The 20,413-nt window shown below is 39.6% G+C and overlaps 1 protein-coding gene across 14 annotated transcripts in view; it reads right to left on the bottom strand.

The window, feature by feature from the left end:
• Nucleotides 1-20,413, bottom strand: part of NAV2 (neuron navigator 2) — a 181,250-nt gene that overhangs the window by 44,863 nt on the left and 115,974 nt on the right. For all 14 annotated transcript variants that reach the window (XM_015863388.1, XM_015863389.1, XM_015863390.1 and 11 more), the window contains one exon: nt 14,318-14,440. In XM_015863388.1, coding sequence (XP_015718874.1) covers nt 14,318-14,440 — 123 coding nt within the window. The remainder of the gene's footprint in view (nt 1-14,317; nt 14,441-20,413) is intronic.

Here is a 20,413-nt window from a genome sequence, read left to right as displayed (position 1 = left end):
AAAACAGCTCGTTTTCAGTACAGATCTGCTGCTACAGACCTTGATATCTTTATTTCTTAATAAAGAAACTGGGAAAAGATGTGTAAGATTTCTCTGTTTAGGGATTAGATACATTAATCCTTATTCACAGGTGTAAAACAAGGGACTTGCCACTTTCTTTTAATTCAAGTGGAATAAAGATAGGCATTTTTACATATTTGGTTAACAGAAATTTAGCATTTTGAGTACTGTCATGGTTTAATAATTTTGTAATTTTGCTATCAGTGAGCGTGTGGGAGCCTTTGCCGTTTCACCTACAGTTTACAGTAGGCCTCTCGGTTTTGGGACTCATTCTCTCTCCTATTTTGCTTGATTCGTTAGCTTAATTTCAATTATATTATATTGTGTTATCCTGTATTTCGATGTAGTATTTAGTAAATAAGTGTGCCTCCTTAGATCGTTGCCGCTGTTTTCTTTTCCTAATTAACTTTTCCTTTTGGCCTAGCGGCCCTGTGGAGCCCACGGCCCCCCCGTCACAGACCCAGGTAGATTTTCGTTTAAACTGTAACAAGTACTCAGAACTCTTATTTTAGCCCAAGAAAAATGCTCCCTGACAGTATTCTTGACTCTTGCTGGTCTACACAGTTATAAAAATTGACTAATGCACTAACATCCAGCCATAAGGGAAAATGCAAGTCCATCCCCACTGTTATGGAAGGACTGGTTCAGTAAGCAAGAAGCTACATTACTAATCCAGCCAGGATAGGCTGCCACTGTCCAGGCCACGATGAACAAGTGTGCCATGAAAAGGGGATGGGCAAAGAAGAGAAAACGAGGCTGCAATCCTAGACTCACCTCAAGAAAACCATCAAACATTCAGCTGGAAGCCAAGGAGAAGGGAGGGAAAGAATGAGCAGAACTCAACTGCACCAATATACTTATTAACTGGGTCCAGCCTGGGCATCTTATCTTAGATATGAGGCATGTTTTATCATAGATATAGACATTTTAATCTTAGATATACGTTTTTATCTTAGATATAGACATGTTATAGCTTAATGCTGTACTTCTGGTTTAAAGAGTTAAAATGTAAGTATTCAAAGTTTATAAAATAATGACTTTGCGCAGAAATTCTTCTGCCAAAACCTTTAAATAAGCGTGTTGCAGTCTGAGCTTGTTTTTCTATTCCGGAGTCTATATTTTAGTGGCCATGATGTTACTATAGCAACAAAGACAACTGGTAATTTGGAGGCTGGTGGATGTGACAACTTGCAATTTGGAACAATACTAACAATAAAAGTGGCTTCAGAAGAGCATCGTTTAACACAAATGTTTGTGTTTTAAAATGAAAAAGGCCGTTCATTTAGTATCTTTTTGCAGCTGGACTACTATCTATATTAAGTTAGTATAGTGGTGAATGAAAGATAGAAACATGACCCTTCTGCTTTTTGGTATCTGTATCTTGCAGTGCAGTCATCCCAGCCCCTACACAGTGCCTACGTGCCTACATGCAAAGCCAATGATGTCAACAGCTTTGTAGAATATCAGACAAGAGCCTCATAGCTTTTTTAAAACAAAAGTATTTATTATCCACAATAAAAGAGAGGGTAAAGTTACTCAGACTCACCTCTGCTGAGTTTAACTGCACTCAACGTATCCTTTCTAACAAATACCATGAACTGCTCCTCATTCATTACTATAATCACGGGGCAGTTACTAGAAATAACTCTTAGATATCACAGGTGCTTAAAAGAGTCACAGCTGGAATAGAAAGGCTTTCTTCTAACCTTCAACATCCCTCCTGTCTTCACCTAAAATCTCCCCCAAACATGGTGTTTCTTCATTATCTGCTTACAGAGTTGTATAGAAAATTAGCACTAGTGGGTAAAGGCAGCAAGAAATGTTCTAACCCTAAATATGATGAAATCTGAAACAGCAGCTAGAGCAAAAAAAAGAATCAGAACATCCCATCTTTTGAATCAGAACATCCTATCTTTTAAATCAACAGCTACAAATAAAAACTAAATCACAAGATTAAGGTACAGTGTTGCTCTCTTTACATTAACCTACAGCCCCATTGTCTGCCTTTCCCTGGCAGCCTTTCCATTGCAAAGGAGGAGGGATTTTGCAACGTAATACCTATAACACTAAATACAGAGGAATATTTACAGATGAATTTTACATGTAGTGTAATAATCATCATTTTATGGGTCAGGAAGTTCAGAAGATTAGTGCATTACGGCTGCAGTTTATAAAAGCATTTGTGTTAGAACTTCTGCATAGCAATTGGGTGAGATAAGCTGTGAACAGCTTTACATTAACTTCTTTTATGGTAGTTAAAGTTCGAGAGAAGTAAAGAGACCCCAGGTATTAATTTATCTAAAGAACAGCTGCTTAGAAAAGACTGCAAAGTGTCCTAATACTCATTGTAATAAAATCATTGCACCCCCAATTGCCTGTCCCTTTTCTCCCCTTGCATACTATTCCCACTAACATGAGGAAGAACCACTTGTGTAGCTTCAACAGAGCTAAAACTGTATGCAGAGAAGAGGAAAAAAAAATAGCAACAAAAAAAAACCTATCAAAGAAATCTGTGATTTTATTTTTATTTTAAAAGGCCCCAAAACCATGATTACAGGTTTGTGTTCTAGGCTAAAGCAACATGAACCTTGTTTCATTTCCAGCTCTCCCTAAGAGAACACTAAAATGTCTGAAAATCAGGTTTTCCTGCAATATCTTAACTTCCTTTATGCTTTTATTTTCATCAGCTGAAATATATAAATACATACATATATGTATATAAGTTTGAAGCTTATAAAACGTCAATTTCTCAATTCCTTTCATTCTGCTGAATGAAAGAGGCATAACATCTGCAGCCCAATGTAGGATGCATGCTATGAAATACCCATCTTCACATTCTCCCATGGGGAGAGTCCTTCCATTGGTAGTACTGTGCAGAAGAAAGTCAAATACATACACGTTCAGTGTATAGGAAATGACATTTTTAAAGTCCCAGTTGAATGTGAAGTCAAGTCCATGCAAAAAAAGACCATAAGAACAGGGATTTAAGCCTCGAAAAGATTTCACAGACAGAACAGCCAAATTTGGAATAGCATTAATGACTTAAGATTAAAAAATACTAAAACATTAATCAGCAGCAAACATTACCCATCTGAGGGCATCCACTGTAATAGCACTGCTGTCAGCCACCTGCATCTTAGTCAAATCCAACTAAGTTACGATCAACACAGTTGGTCCAGCCTAATTGCTTTGGTCTCCCAATTAGATATATTTCAGTATTTACAGTTGTTTATTGCTGCTGTGGCTGTTAAAGGGCTAATATATCCCACTAGGAAAGTAAGTCATTTATCTTAATTAAAGTAGAACTATTACATCAAGCTGGTATCATTACAGCTTGATTTTTAGTGTTTGCTAGTCCTCTGTATTACTGAGTGTATAAGCACTGGATCCACATAAACACTTCAACAGAGTAATAGGCAAAGAACAAAGATGCAAACTCGCAGCTTCAACAAGAATTAACTTTGCTTTGCTAGTCCATCTGCATTTTGCTAATAAAACAAAGGGACCTGCTTTACCCACACAACATGAAGATGTTTCAAAGACCACAGGTGAGCCAGAAGACTTGCCTTTTGCTCAGATTATCTTTTAAAATCTCTGTCTTAAACACTGTTTTCCAGGTGAATTGCTTTTGTCTTGTTCTTAATACTGCTGCTGCCTGTCAAATAGACTAACTTGCCATTTCCAAACTCACAAGAGGCTGCCAATGTAATATTGATCTGCAGATATTCCTCATCCCTGCCATTGTTTTCTTATGGTCTTGAAGACCATTGAGTCTTACAGTCAAGAAAACCATTGAGTTGGTCTTCCAACCATCTTTATAAAACAAAAGGTAACTGAAACCAGTGACCCAAAGACAGCATCCCTAAGTGGTGCATACTTGTAACTGAAAGACCTTCCTAGCTAAGCATTCTATGAATAACGCAGACAGCTCCTCAAGATTCCATATTTTTGCTCATTCAGACAAAGAAATTCTTAATAAGCAGCATGAAAACCTGTCCTTTGCTGTCTCATAAGCATGCTGCAGTCAGGACTTGCTCACACGAACTTCTGACCTTTCTTAAGCGCTGATAAACCAATAGCTTTTACTGGAGGATACTAATGGTCCTACAGATTAGAGTACTGCTGTGTGGTTCAGGTAGTCAGCACGTCCGTGTTTGGGGAGCGTGACTGAAGGAAATCTCAGCCCACAGGGCTGCTCTGAACAGAAGGACAATGTGTTTGGAGTAATGCTGGGAGCATGAAACCTTGTTCAAAACCTTTCACTTATACAGAAAGCTCCCTTCTCCTTGCAACCAACATAAGCCTCAAAGTAACCCTCATTCCCAGTACGTGCTGGCTACACTGAGTGAACTTAAGCAAGCGGCGTGTCCACAAAATGATTAAAATCATTTAGTTTCTCTCCCGATGAGCAAATCTTTTTCACTGCAATAGATACTATGATAACTATAAGGCATGCAGAATGAGCTGCCATGGGATGTGAGAACACCAATGGCAATAACAACCGAATATTGATGTGGTGAGCTATTGCACTTAACAGCTATTTTCTTTTGAAACTGAGCTACTAATTCCAAACATCTGTGCTTTATAGGGAAGAGATTATCTGATACCCAATACTGCTATCTGATACCCGAAAAATTAATCTGATAAGAACTTGTAAATTATATTCTTACCATTTCTTAACAGGTAAATATTTCTACTAGATGCCTTATGAAATACGTTAAATATTTAGTCTGGAATGTCAGATGTCCACTCTTCTATTTTCCCATGATACTGTGTGTTGGTTTCTTTACTTCTTTGTAAGCAATAAGTTGAACACATGGCTCTGTGCTGTCAATGTACCACCAGGAACAGCAGTTTAACTACAGGTACAGAAGGCATAGCTACACTGTATTATGAAGCATGGTAGTAGGTGGGCGGTTGGGTTGGATGATCTTGGGGGAAGAAAAGAAAGCATATCTGGAGCCATACCTCAAATAAAGTTCACTGATGTCCAGCCTCCTAATGAGTCAGAAATGCTATGGCTGTGATTCCAATGTGTTCAAACCTTTTGTAAATGCTAAGTTTGGTCTGGAAAACTTTGCATCCATGTGGGTACTGTCTGCCCATGTTCCTCTGCCTCTTCACAGCACCAGGTGTCACCTGCCCTCCCACAGCTGGCACAAAAGCAGCATAAAGCCACCAACCACAGGCACAGTGATGTTCCTGATTCAGACCTGTGTAAATCAGCATGGGTTGCACACAAGTATGCACCGAGTAATTATCCAACACTAGGTTAATTGCCATCATGCAACACTGCATTATCAGACATGCACACACTCTTCTGTTTCATTTGTTTTCATTATAATCAGGTGCCACGACAGATGTCAGTGCCAGAGGTGACACTGATCCTGGGCTCCTCCAACACATGTTTCTGATGTGTGGTTATCTTCTATGGGCATCCAGCTCAGTATGCCGTTATTTACTGCATTATCTACTAGCATTCTATAATCTTGCAATATTCATTAAAGTGATGCCTCATTTTGCAAATGAAAATGCAAAGGAAAAAAACCCAACACATACATTACTGGCCATGCGCACAACATAATTAACATGCATATAATCTGTATGCAAATCATGTTATTGCAAATAGTGACTATTAGCATAACAAGTGCTTATTATTTCTTGAGATGCAACTCAAGCAGGCATCCTGCTGGGGTCTAACATCTTTCCTTTAAGCAGCACCATCTCTCTTTTTTCCTTCCTTCACTCATTTTTCTCTCCCCTTGATGATTAACAGCACAGAAAACAGGGAGACTCCCTTCTGCGTCTTTGTTTAAAGCAGGAAATCTTGTGTGTTTAATTGCCCTCAAGCATCTGATTGAGTTCAAAGCTCAGTGGCGCCTCTCTTACCGTGCTGTATCCCCCCCACCATCATCACTGATGCTGTTTCCTCGCTCAGCTCCCTGGCCTGCAAAAGTCCTGAGGCTTCAGGATCTGTGCAAGGCTGTATAACCTTTCATTGCATTTCTGCAAGAGCAAAAATTGCAAAACCATTCCTTGCTCAGGAATTGTTTCACGAGCCCCAGCCCTCCTGGGCTTTGTGCAGCGTGTTTGTTCTCTCTGAAGCTACACCCTCTGCTTCAGAGATGGCTGTGTTACAGTGATGAAATAATTATTGGGGTGGGGGATGATTTCAATTTTGTATCTGTTTGCCAAAAATGAGATGCTTGGCCTGAAGCTTTCCAAGCTCCATGCCAACCTGAGGATGGACTCTGGTCTCAGTCCGCTTCTGAGTAGCATTTTGCTTTCTTTAACTCAGCAGCTGAACTGCATCATTGTTTTAAAGACTGGGTCTTTTTGATGAAATATCATCAAATATTCCACTGGTTTATAAAAAAAAAAGTGAGGTGATTCCCTTGGAGCCTCTGCTAATTTTTGTAGTTAAATCATCCAGGGGGGAAGCGGGAGTTCAAGGACTTCAACCTTAATTCTTTCCATCCCACCTCTGTGATCTGATAGCTCTGCAATAGCCAAGAGTCCAATTAACACCTTTCAGTATCTTGTGCGGAAACGATTTCATTTCCAGGAAATAATTTGGCAGTAGAGACAGAGATAATTAAATACTGTTGGAGAAATGACTCAAATATAAGAGACCGAAACTGAGACTCTCGCTAAAGTCAGACACAGCAAAACCCCACTGTGACTTTTTGCTTTAGAACCTCTACCAGCGCACAACTACTCTGTAACAACTCCCTCTGCAATTTACTAGGGGGAAAAATAATAATAATAAAAAAAACTCCTCATTTTCAGTTTTACCTGAAATTTTTAAAGCAAACAATACTTTTAAATCAGCCTCTCATTTTCCTACAGTCATCTGTGAAAATAAAAATGAAACCGTCGCATTAAAATGCTAACGAAACAAAACTATGTATGAGATAGCATCAAATTACATCAGTAGTCTCAAAGAGATGTTTGAGGCATTAAGTCACGTTATGAAGAATATTCCTAGCTGCAACTTTCATAACAGGAATAAATCAATCTCGACAGTGAACATGAAAGTGGGAATAAAACCTTTTTGAACACTCAAGGTGGTTCGCTCGCTTCCCCCAAACCAAAACGAATGAATTAGTTGATATATATGAAAATGAACTTCAGCTAACAACATAATCAGAGAAGATTAAAAGCTAAAATTAGATTAGAAAGATAAAAACGTTACTTGGGGCTGATGGCAGCACACGGCAACTCTGCAGTACAGCTGCTGAGCTGAGCCTTTGTCAGTTAGGTAACCAAAAAGTACAGATGTAGTTAAGAAGAGCTGAGCTCAGCCCTTGGACTTTGCTCTGGCAGTAATCAGGCTCCTCATGTTTAGCGCTGATCCTCTGGCTACTTATTGACCAAATATATCTGGACATACATAAACACAGCCTCTAGCAATGTCGTACAGATTGAGGCTCCACGTGCTAACTCTGCTTTGTTCCAGTGGCACTTGCATCTGATTAATTAGTGTCAAATTGCAGCAACTGGTGCTGATAAACTTATATGTTTTATTTTTAGTGATAATAGCAATAACAATAATAATAATAATAACTGATGACATACATTCTTATAATACCGTGCAATGTAGCTCAAAGTGTTTCTAGAATAGAGCGTGCCTTTATTTATGCTGGCCAAATCTATATTTAACTGTATATACCTAAGCAACACGGGACAGTCACATGAAAGACTTAATGCCTGTTTATAGAATAACACGGAGCCTTTAAACCTCATGTAGCTGCATTAACATTGTGCTGCCTTAGCCTCAGGATGTCAGGTCTCAGCTCAGAGGAAGCAGGAGCAAAGTGATTACTTGTTCTGTAGATCCTCAGCTTCACTGTGAATCCTATTAGCTGTCGTAAAAAGGTCAGAAAGTCACCTTATCTTACTCCTGGACGATCCCTAAAGCATGAGGAAGCTGATGAATGGAGAAGAGCAGAGTAGGACTCAAAGATAAGAAGGGTACTGTCCTGCAATACAGAACGGTTTGCCAGCCACCAAGGAACTTACTGAGACATCAGTAACCCTAAAGGTATCCCCACATTCCTTCACCTGCCATACAGGCCAGCTGAAGGAGATACCCACTTATGAAATATGCAGCATTTTGATCTCAAAGCTATGGATACTTTACAGCTATTCCTGCTATGCTGCAGATATGAATATGCATGGGATATACATTCGACTTTACGTTTTAGCTAGCTAGTCAAACTGGATGCCTTATTTCCCTGTATAAGCAATGATCCTTCAGGACACCTGGAAATGGAGAGGGCTTCCTGGGAAGGAATTTATTGCAAGCTTCTCACTCTTGTTCCAGAGGATGATTCCAGAGGTCTTAATGTGTTTCCACACCAGTCTAATACTTGGGATTCCTCTTTCAGAGTCTGACAGCTGTCTGCTACTAGTTTTTATCTATTCAATCTCCAAATCCCAAACTCAGAGATTACTGGTGTAGGTCAGTTGTGATACTGTGTTGACACTCTTGCCATTCGACATGGAAAACCAAATAACAAAGTCTGTGCTATGTCAGCAAGCATTTCACATTCTTTGGTTTGTCATGCAAAGCACAAAGACCCTGATACAGTTCAAAACAGTCTTTGTATCTACAATCTTGTTTACCCTTGGAATACAAGCTTAATTTCCCACATGCCTGAAGTGTTTTAAAAGCCACTTTATACAACAGAAAGACAGCGTTAATCTCCCACAGTGGAAACAGCAATACCGAGGGGTTCAGTAGAGGCTCTAAATCAGCGCTTAAATCAACTTGGTAGTTATACACTTAAGAGTGGGTGCGGATGGAAGGAAAAGTCACCATAGGAAGAAATCTAATTTCAGTGGTGTAGTTTCCTTTGCGCTTCCACCTTGATGTACCTGCATCTCTCCATTAGCTTTGCAGTGAACTTCAGTTTCTGACATAAGCATTTTAATTAGCTGCCAGAGCAGAGAAGGAAATACCTCCTAAAGGAATGAGGAATCAGAATCACAGTAACTAAAGCAGGGGGCATGACATGAGGAAAAGAAATTAGAAGAAGAAATGCAACATCAAAAGATTTTACCTACATGCATTTAGCATTTATGTATAAGCAAAAAAACTTTTATAAATCAGTTAAATAGTCAACCAATCCCATCCCACCCCCAGTTTATATCGTATATTGATATATATCCCATACATGCATAATATATATCAATAATACATCACTCACCCCCTCCTCACTCAAAACACTTCGGCAGCCTCAACTCATAGTAGAAAACTGGCTCACTGCAGATCATCATTTAACAAGAAAAATCAGACCATCCTGAATTTGTCCTTCCCATACAGCAATATACTTCATCCAACCAGATGTACTCCACAAAGTCTGTGGGTGATTTCTAAAAGTATTACTTTGCCCACTGAGTGCATTCACATGCAAGCCACAAAGCTGAAAAGAACCTCATTGCCCAAGGGAGGGCAATTCTCACAAAGCCACTCCATCTCTGCCCTCCTCCTTTTCATCTTCAAGGGAGTTCCACAAACTATCTTCAAAGAATTAACCAGAGTATCCAAATAATGACTCTAGTGGATATTAAAAACCAGAGATTCAATAATGAAACAGACTTTACAGTCAGTTATAGTTTGCTCTCTCTCCCCAGCCAACCCCTCCATGTTACACAAGTTATAAATCATCCGTATATCTCTACTGTACATCGTGTAAACCTTGTATCATGCCTTTCCTTGATAAACTGTCCTCTGCTTCACAGGTATTTGCCTCTACAACTTACTCTGAACTACTTATAAATTTGGGTAAACTTAGAGCAACTGTCCTCAAACCTGTACTTAGCAATGATCCTTCCTGCTTCCATTTTAAACCACAAGAAATGTTTATGCACCTAATAGATTGCTATCCTAGTCTGTAGGTCCCATAGCCATAAACTTCAAAGAATCTTTGCAATGTGAATATCCCTGTTTCTTTGGGTCGTTCTCAAGATAAACGTGAGACTTTACCAAGACAGAGAGATAGGTATATATAGGTCCCAAGGTATAGCTTGAATGTTTAGAAGCAGTGCTAGTTTTCCTAACTTACAGTTAAAATCTAAACAGGTGGTCATGCAGAGAAGATCTGTTATCTATGTATCTCACCACTGACTTTGCTATTAAGCAACTAAACCTGGGACATGTATTCACAAACTGCAGTGTCTCACAGCACAAATACGGTAAGCAATGAATAATGAGTTGTTGGGCACTTATTTTTTGATCTCTTTTAATGTAAAAACAAACAAAGAAAAAGGTTGCAGATTTTTAAAATTGTTTTCCTGAAAACTATGCTGATTTAGTATATAAGATCTTCAAATTAGGGGATTCTGCTGTCCTACCAAGAAAAAATGGGAAAAGCAGAGTTTATAAATCCTATATGTCATACAAACTGTATGCAAATACAGTTATCAGGGCTTTCTTGAGGTGAAGGAACTGTAAAATCTTCCTGGTGCAGTAGTAATGGCTGGGCAGCATATTTGCTGGCTGAGATCTCCTGGCCTCTCTGTAGAGGGGATACAAAAACCCTCTCTATTGACAGAAAGGAGATTCCCCCTCCACGAATCTCTTCATATGAACCATCAGATGAAGCTCCCTGTAAAGGCTATTTCCTGTGGAGCTCCACAAACACTTATGTCAACAATCCTAAGGGAGGATTGTAGGATCAGGAGACGCTGTGGGGGAAGATGATGGGAATTCCACTGCCATTACAGTGCAAGAATACATTTTTCTACATATTTTTACCAGAATTATGTTTGTCTGAAGTTTAAAATATAACCCACTCGTGTTTTAACATTCTAGGACAAAGGCTTTCCAGTCTGAGTAGCTCCAGACACACATTCTGTTTTTCCTCTTATACATCATGCAGCAGCAAAGCTAAACAAAAGGTGAGATGGGCAGTGAAGGGCTAATACTGCTAACTTATATTCACTGAACAGAGGACTTAAGCCCTCTTCTGCAAAGCCAGGAATCGTAGACTAAGCTTGTTTTTCAACCCTTCTGAAGTGCAATCCCAGCTGCCAAGGTAGTCCAGCTACCTCCTTCCTGCTCTGAGCACTAACCCCCTCTTTTAAACAACAGTATAATTTTAATAGGATTCCAAGTATTAACTAACAGTGAATTTAAACATACTGAGGTCTAGAATTTTTACTCCATGCAAACGTAAAGCAATGGCTATTTCCTGAGTCAAGAGACACATAAATATCCATAACCTGTTTTTAGACAAATAAAATCACTACAAAGTATTATTCGTTAGGTATTAGGAAAGCCACAGGTCTTACCTTTTGTAGAAACTGCTATAAATGATAACATGTGAAAAATGCTGCATTCAGTAACATTTCTATTCACGGCGTGAAGGGAGTATCTGTGCACTGCCTGGGATGCCCTCTGGCTATCTGCTCTGTTACTGTTTCGCTTTCAGTTTTTCCTTCCCATTCACCTTCTCGATTCTCACCTGGATTATCCAAGAATCTTGCCGTAAACAGGAAATGCTGCTGAGCACCAGGAGCTACAAGTTCAGCTGGCACTTAAACTGATTTTGGTCTCGTTTGAACTGCAGAACCTTCAGTGTGAAAACGCTGTATTATTCTCATCATGGGATAAAAAAACTCTTGAAGAGCAGTTCAATCCCAACCACGTGCAACAGCTGACCTGTGTTTTACCTACAGTGCACACATGCTGGAGCTGTTCAAAGTACAAAGACTATGTAATGTGATATCTCCTTACAATGAGAAGGGGCTTTCAAAAGGACAAGCTGGGAAGACCTTTTTGTCCCCCTTATCCTCCTATGCAAAGGTTCAAATTCACAGAGCCTCAAATTAAGCTGCAGAAGTGAAACAATCCATGCAAATCACACTTGGAAGTTGTTATTTAGACTCCATCACTGAAACTTTAAAAAAATATACTGATTTTTCCTTAATTACAGCACTGAAGTTACTCTTGACAAGCTCAAATCCATTAATAGAGCCTCCTGACCTATGAACCAAAAGGTGATAAGTCAGCACAGGTCTCAATTACCTTATCTAATTAAGAAGTTATTTAAGTAAGTAATTATAAAAAGATTTACTCAAGACTAAGTGTCCAATTTCTTCCCTCTTATCTGTGTGCATTCATAAATGCAAGTTGCATATATGAACTTCAAGACAGAATTAAATCTCGGATCGTGCCTGGCAACACGAAGCAAACTCCAGCTGCCAGATGGCACACACCACATCCATAGACATATGAGACAAAACCATAGGTGGATAACCTTACAGCCTCAAAAAAAAAATCACAAGCTAAATAAAAAGGCATCCTTAATGTCTTTTTTCATTAAAAAAGCCTTTGTTCCACGCAAACACAAATTGTCTCAAAGTGAATAAATAAGCTCAGCTGTGTTGTGCAATGATTCCATTAACCTTGCAATCAAGCGTTAAATTAAATTGCCTCATTTAGATTTCCCTGCTTCGGGGGAAAATATACCTTCTAAGTTCTGTGCTTTACATTACCAGAGCCAACTAGCAAGAGCTTCACCACTAGACTTCTACAATTAATAACATAAGAAACTAAACAAACAGGCAACCTGCAAAAATTCCTCTGATAACTTTTTAATGATTAACCTTAAAGGTTCGTAGGCTTTCACACCCATTCTCCCATGCAGTCAATCAACAACTGCTTTGAACAAGCTCCATTTTATCTTCATGTTTCTTAGGGGCACCGGTAAAGCCATTCCAAACTCCTGCTTCCCTCTTCACACAATCAAGAAAGCAATTCACTACCATGCCGGTTTGATTAAATCCCTTTTCCTTAGGCTAGTTTTCACCCTGTAAAACTGCAGATGAAACCAAGATATTCTTTTTCTGTTGTTTAATTGTACATTACAATCACCCAGCAACCAAAAGGGAGCTATTTTTAAACTTACTGAGCCTACTGTCAGGAAATGCTGATCTTCTACGTTAGATAATAAGCCTATGTTCCAAAATGGAAAGACTAAGTCAAAGCAACACATACGAACATCACCAAATCTTGCACAAGGGTAATTCCTCTGTGATCTCCTATTGCAGCTAACCTGCCCATCATACACAGCCCTCACTGCGTGTAAACCCCCATCCACTGTAAGAATGGAATGAATTATTCTCAATGCGGAGATAGCTGACATTAACTAGAGATTGTGTTTCAGAGTATCACAATCCCATTTAAGTGGAAGATGTTTAAACACAAATAACACCTCTTGTAGAACGTATGTAATTGGTCCTTGTGTGGTGGCATCAGGAAAGGAGATGATTAAATAAAACGTGAGAACAGTTTATATACCAAGAAAAAGTGCTGCAAGTGCAGGGTAGGAATGACTGCCTCTTCAGAAGGATCACTATTACTTAAACAATAATACAGTTTACATTACACTAATCCTGTATTATAAACACACAGCTTCGGTTAATGTGGCAAAACCACAGCAGCAAAGGATGGTATTTTGTCTTCAGTTACAGCACTAAGTGGCAATGCCTTCACCTGCAGGTATTTTAGCATTCAGCGCTCTTGGCTGAATATGGGTTTTAGATTGTAAATTTCAGAAACAGATACAAGCTTCTGAGAAATTTATGCACACTTTGCAACTGACAAGCGCATGTTGACTTCATAATCGAAACTGAGCTGAGATTCTCTGAGTTTTTGTTCTTTTATTGAAAGCCATAACAGAAACAGTGTGGCTTTCCTTGAAAGCAAGGCAAGCTTCCCCGTCATCATGTGTCCCTGGTATTATGGCTTACTGCATACATCAAAAACAGAGGCAGTTAACCCATTTATCTCAACTCTAACAGAATACAGGACTCATTACTGTCCATCTACCTGCTTTCTTTATGGATCACAGTACCATTAATTATGGATTTTTAACCTCCATCCTAACTCTTGATCTTTGGCCTTGACCTTTCACACCGAGTCACTGGACTTAAAAGAATCATTAGAAATATAAACAGAATTAGGCCTTTTTTCTTTCAAAAGCTATTAAAATTGTCACATTTTCTTGTGTTACATCACGCATACAGAAACACAGATGAGAATTCAAGCAAAAAAATGAGAAGACAAAGTTGGTAATTCATCCTGAGCCTTCCATGAACGCATAACCTAACATACTCTGCAAAAGCCATAGCCATGTATTCACTGAATACATGAATTCCCAAAGCTATTTTAAGTTTGGGTAGGCAGTAGATACAGCTTGAACTAAACACACAATTACATCCCAGCCTTCACTGGTTCAGAACTTACCTGTCAGCATCTCCCAGTCCCAGGGACGTGTTGCGCTGCATCGTCTCCCGCACTGCAGCCATGCCATCAGGCAGCCGGTTCAGCCTTCGAGTGTAGAGTCCCAAGCCACCATCAGTCATATACCTATGAAACAACAAAACATCACTTGTAGTAAACCCATCAAATATTTAGATTAATGCACTCTGTTAACCTTCAATGTGTTTTTAAATGCAGAATGCGTTTTCCATCCTCCTGAATTGAGAATACTTCTCAAAACACAAAGCAAGGAGAAGTTTATTCTTGATGGGACTGGAAACCTTTTGCTCCTCTCTCATCCTTCTCTACTCCATCTTGCAGACTGCATTGTTTTCTGTCTGTAATTATGACTTAGAGATATTTGCCTTTTAAAAGTGCCATTCTTATTATTATTATAGGTATTATGGAGTGTATGGATATGATACTTCACCAATTGTTAAGATGACACATTTCTTACTTTCTTGGGAGTGAAAAGAGCAGCTCACAAAATGATATTCTGATACGCAGGACATCTTCCTCTTTCTTAAATGGGAACATAACCCTTTTCTCTACAGCAAGACGGCTTCATTCACAGCAAGAAAGGAAATACACTGCTAACTTCAGTAACCTCTGCTGGGGAGGGGGAGAGTGGAAAAGCAGTTTGCACAAGTTGTGCTTCTGCATTTTTTCCCACTCCTTTCCTCACAGATGTTGTTGCAACAGATGCAGTTTACCAAAGTCAGATTCAATTACTGTATTCAGAAAACTGGGACGGTAACAAGTCGACAAAGCTGACACAGTCTGCTGTTTAGCATTTGAGTTAGATTTATAAATCTCTATGGGGCCTGCCCTTGGAACAAGGTAGGAATCCCTCTGGGGAGTTTAACAAAGAGGTTGCTAAGCTGGTAAAGCCAGACCCCAGACTATTCTCCATTCAGCAAATCTGCCAGGACAAGGTTCTCTGAGCTCACAAACAACGACTGTAAAAAGAGAGGGGAGCAGCTCCGCTGCAGCGGGTGCGGAATTTGCCTCAGGTCTTTGCATTCTAACATTTGTTCGACATAGTTGATAAATATTTTATCGTGGAAAAACTGTTTTGTTTTCTTTTTTTTCCCCTTGACCTACTAAAATAAATGGGAAAGAAAAGCGGAGCTTAAGACCACGTTGTTATACAAAGACATAAACAGAGTTTTGCAAAACCAGCCAATGTACACATGTTAATTGGTTTATTGCAGATACTTGCCTGCACATGAAACCTGCTCCTGCATGAGCACCCACTGCACACACAGTGCAAAGAGCAGCTCTCAGCTTTATTGTCAGGCTTCACCTTCCCCTGACATGACCAGCCCTTTGATAAAAGACTGCAATGGATCGTTGTCCGTGGTTATTACCCAGAATCAGTTCAATGAAACACGTTGCTCTTAGGAGTTAGCCATGCTGAAATCAATAGAAAACCACTAATATCAACAGATTTCCCACCCTGCGAAGCTCAGCTGAGAATAACTAGTGGCATCAAACTGGAAAATAACAGAAATATTCAACAACTTTGCCATTTAGATCACGAGGTTTCACAAACTAAGGCGCCTTAAAAGAGCACAGACAGGCAATGCTGTTTACCTTCTGTACCAACGAGTTTCTTACACGTCAGGACAATATAAGATGTACACATTTCTGTGTTTTGAAACAGGTTTGTGTAATCACGGATTGAAAGCTTTATATCTTATTTTTATTACCACGCAATGTTCTCCACCCGGGAATGCTTCATTTCAATAAGATTTCAGAAGGAATAACGCTTGAAGTACTGAATGAAACACAGAGGTCAAAGAACACAGGGCGGTACATTGACTACATTGACTGTCATTTCTAGAGTGAATACATTCACATCTATGAAATACATCGACTGTCATTTCTAGAGTAGAATATACTCAAATTCCATGATTGAACAGTGAATGAGACAGCAATGGCACTGGCTACAAGGACTTTCTAGTCTTTCAGAAATAAATACTACTCATCTCCATAGTTTTACTCCTCATCTGCAAGGAAATAAATGTAACCGTACCTCTTTCTTTCACGAAGAAAAGACTCAGGTTAAACAAGAGCAGTATTATGCGCTTCAAGCACAAATGGAGCTTACATCACACTTTCTAGGTGACACTTTTTTCTTCAAGAAAATGGCTTCCTGCCCTCTATTACAAGTATAAAATAATTTGCTTTGGAGTCCCCTGGACAATCTGGACCTTTAAACTTCACTTTGCTTTAGCCAAATACATCCTTTCTGTGCCTCTGAAATCGTGAACGCTGTTCTAAGTCCTTCCAAGAGCAATACTGTTAGGTTATTTCCAATGCCAAAGTGATTTATTTGCCTCTCCTGAAAGGTACTTACAGGGAACAAGAACATATTACACAAGGGATCAGTACAATCTAGCAGTCTTAGTCAGCTGTTTTCTGCCCACACTCTATGCTTGCCCAGGTATATATAGATGGCCCACAGCACACTCACTTCCATGGTCTGACAACTTGTACCACTTCATATATATTCATTTCACTCTTTAACATATGAATATGAACTTTCCAATTCTGCAAATAGATTGCCATGGGACAGGCATTCTTTCCTTAAAGAATCAATACTTAAGTCATTTCTCCCCTCCCTCAGGCCCTTCAATTCATTGTTCTTTACTGGTCACTCACCACTAAATGCCCACCATGATCTGAATTTGCAGACTAAGATTATATTCATACAAGTATTTTACATTGCATTAAGTATAACATAAACATTCTATTTACTGTATTTTATGCTCCTCTTTGTTGTCTCCGTTTCTCCCCCTTCTATATGGGCACTGCGTGAGAACAAAGCACAAGGTGAAGCTTTATTTGTTCCTCCTCTAACCTGGAGTTGAATGGCCCTTCAGAAATGAATGGGACACTGCATCTTGAAGGAAAACTCTTGTTATGGCCATGAGGAACTTCTAATGCCATTATTAATTATTAACAGTCTCCAAAGCAGACTTTCAAGGCATCCAGGTGATTAAAATATCTTTAAGAAGATAGCAAGAACTGAGAAAATTCATGGGAAGACATTAGGACAGATGTCAGCATGGAGCACACTGAAGTTACACCAGAATCTGGCGGCAGCTGAATGAGGTTTTGCATATGACAGATTTGATTTAAAAGCTTAAATCCTTCTCGGGATCTACTTAAATGAAAGCCATAGAAATGAGTGACAGAATAAGTGATCCATTCCCCACCACTCTCTTTAATTCTGTTAGGGAAAGGAACTACTTGTGGCCAAAGGAAAATGTGCTGCTGCTTGCCATGCCCAGAATGCTGGGGGATGCAGAGAGGGCTCCCCAGGGCCTCCCAGTGCTTTCTGCTCCATCCCAGCCCCATGAGCACATCTCCCTCTGCTGGTTAGACCCACAGCTGGACTGGATTTAGTCACAGAATGTCCCGAGCTGGAAGGGACCACAAGGACTATCGCATCCAATTCCTGGCCCTGTCTGGGACCTCCCAAAAACCCAAACCCTGAGCCCAAGAGTGCTGTCCAAACACCCCATGAGCTCTGGCTGGACAGTGTACAAGAGGAAACAGCCAACACCATACACCACAAATAGTGGGTCGGTCCTACAGACAAATATTATTTATGGCTCAGTGTGTCCCATGCATTGTACAGCTACTGCACAGCAGCGAGGAGGGAAAAGAAAAGAGACTATGTGACTACTGCTGGTTATTCTCACTCCTGCTACTATAAACATTATTGCCTTTTGCTTCCCAACTGTGCTACTAAATTGTCCGAGGCTTGCTGATGGCTTTTTAATGATGTGCTGGATAACATGCTCCATTCCAGACGATCTCTCAGGTTGTGAATTACGGGCCTACAATGGATGATACCTACCTATGACAAACCCGAAAAAGCAAGAGAAGTGCTATGAGACCACATTATCTGAGATATTTTTTATAGGATAAAGGATTAAATGCTGTTTTGTTGACAGTTTTACCCTGACTGACACCGGAACTACTCTGGAAATGAGGTCCTCATTAGTTGGGCTGCTGTTCTGCAATGTCGAGAGGAGCAAAATGTAAGAGGTCTCCTCCCCTGGAAGGAGTGTGTAACTCTGAGGTGTGTAGGGGCAGCAGCTCTGTGCCCCCTAGTGTCCCCTTCTGAACAGGCTGCAAACCCAGACCAGCAGGACCAGATGCCAGGAACACCACTATGCATCAATCCCAGGCTGGGTGTTTTGCTGCTCTGTTGATGTATTAGCTTCCAAAAGAAGATTGCTTCTTACCTTTGATCCACCATCGGGAAAGACCACCTTAGTTTTAACAGGTATTTTCTGCCTGTTTGGAAAAGGTACTCTTACTAACCTATGAAATCAATACTAATAATGTATGCCAGAGCTCTGCCTGAGCAGATTTATTGAAATAGGCCAAATGAAACTTCCCATGACCCAGTGTGTTTCAGAGAAAGCATCGGGATCATAGGGCTCAAATAGTTTATCTTGGCTATTGAATTTATTTTGGCTGTAACAAATATTTTGGCTTCCCTCCCTATCAGTTTGCCAATGAAAACACAGATCCAAGGTTTTCAGACTGCAGCACTGGAGCAGTTCTGAAAATGACAAAGTGAAACATACATCAGCTAATAAAGAGCTATTCATGATATAAATGCCCTCTTGTGCTGTTTTCTGCATAATGTAACTCAGCTTCTGAACATATTGGACACGTTCACCCTAATATTGATCTCGGAGACTCATTCCACAGCAGGTCGCAATGATGCTTTCTTTACAAGCAACTCTTCTGATTTCTAAGCAGCCTATTATTCCTGTCTCATGGAGACACAGTGCAACACTATATTTAATTAGTGGGAATAAAATGAAGATAACTCATGAAACGACCAAAACATCTGCTTATACTGCAGATGGTCATTTGGAACTTAGTTGGCAGTTACAATAACAGTCTATAAACTCGTATTATTTAGCAACATAGGCTTTTGTAGCTAAAGGCAACAGGTGTGGGGAAGAGAAGTGTATTTATACACAACTATTTTGGTCCTAAATTGAGATCTATTTGATCAATTTCTGGATGGTTATAGAATTAAAAGCTGGAAAATTATTGCCACCTTCAAAATCTAGAGAGAAATAAGTGTCAAGTACTCTATTCTTATCATTTTTCTCTCAGTTAAAGACACTCTAACATTTAAGGTGAGGGATGAGCTGCTGTGAAGTCACTCATATTTGCCAGCCTGGAATTTAACTCACTGCTCTGAAATACTACTTCAGTGACAGAGGTACCACCAACAGAAACATGTTATTATGAGTCCGTCAAACCTAAAATGCCAGTCTTGTATTTTCAGACAATGGAGACTTCCCCTTTATACTCTACAGGATGACCAGGTAGTCATAAAAAAGGAAATGATATACAGAGATGAGCAAAGACACAGATTTCTCTGGAAACAACATTCATAAACTGAACTGCTTTCTTATTATTCCCTTTCCTTCAACCTGGAATCTAAACCTTGTCCATTGACCGACACTGAATCTTTAATAGGCTCTTCTAAGATATGAAAAGCAAATGTGTGAGATTACAGTTCTGCCCGGGACACTTCTCAATTCATCCTTGGTGTTTTACAGAAGCTGTGGTGCTACTTGGAACTTACATTCCTTATTCTAAGACAAAAAATCAATGACATAAGTTTGAGTAAAAGTCACTGTCCAGAGGAAATGCAATAACCATTACTACCATGAACACTGCAGAATGTAGGTATAGCCCGCTTCATTTGATAAAAACAAGCCATTTAGTGCTACAGTGCATGATTAAAGTAGTAACAGCTAGTGGAGTTTTACCTGAAATGGAATAACAGCTAACTTTCCTACAGTTAACTAAATACCAACCTTGGAGCACTGAATCACAGTCAGAGAGGCTGGAAAAGACCTCTGGAGATCATCCAGTCTGACCTCCAATACTTTTAACCAGTCACAGCAAAGGTAAAATGTTGATGTAAAATCTAGATTAGTTTTCTGTCAGTTCATGCTTCTGTACACAAACCTCTTCTTGAGATTTTATTTACGTGTACAACTAGTTTGCAATACACAACGAGGTGTAAAT

The sequence above is a fragment of the Coturnix japonica genome, chromosome 5 (genome assembly GCF_001577835.2).
Source record: "Coturnix japonica isolate 7356 chromosome 5, Coturnix japonica 2.1, whole genome shotgun sequence".
NCBI lineage: Eukaryota > Metazoa > Chordata > Aves > Galliformes > Phasianidae > Coturnix > Coturnix japonica.
Note: the sequence above shows the minus strand (reverse complement) of the source record. Positions and strands in the feature narration are given on the sequence as shown.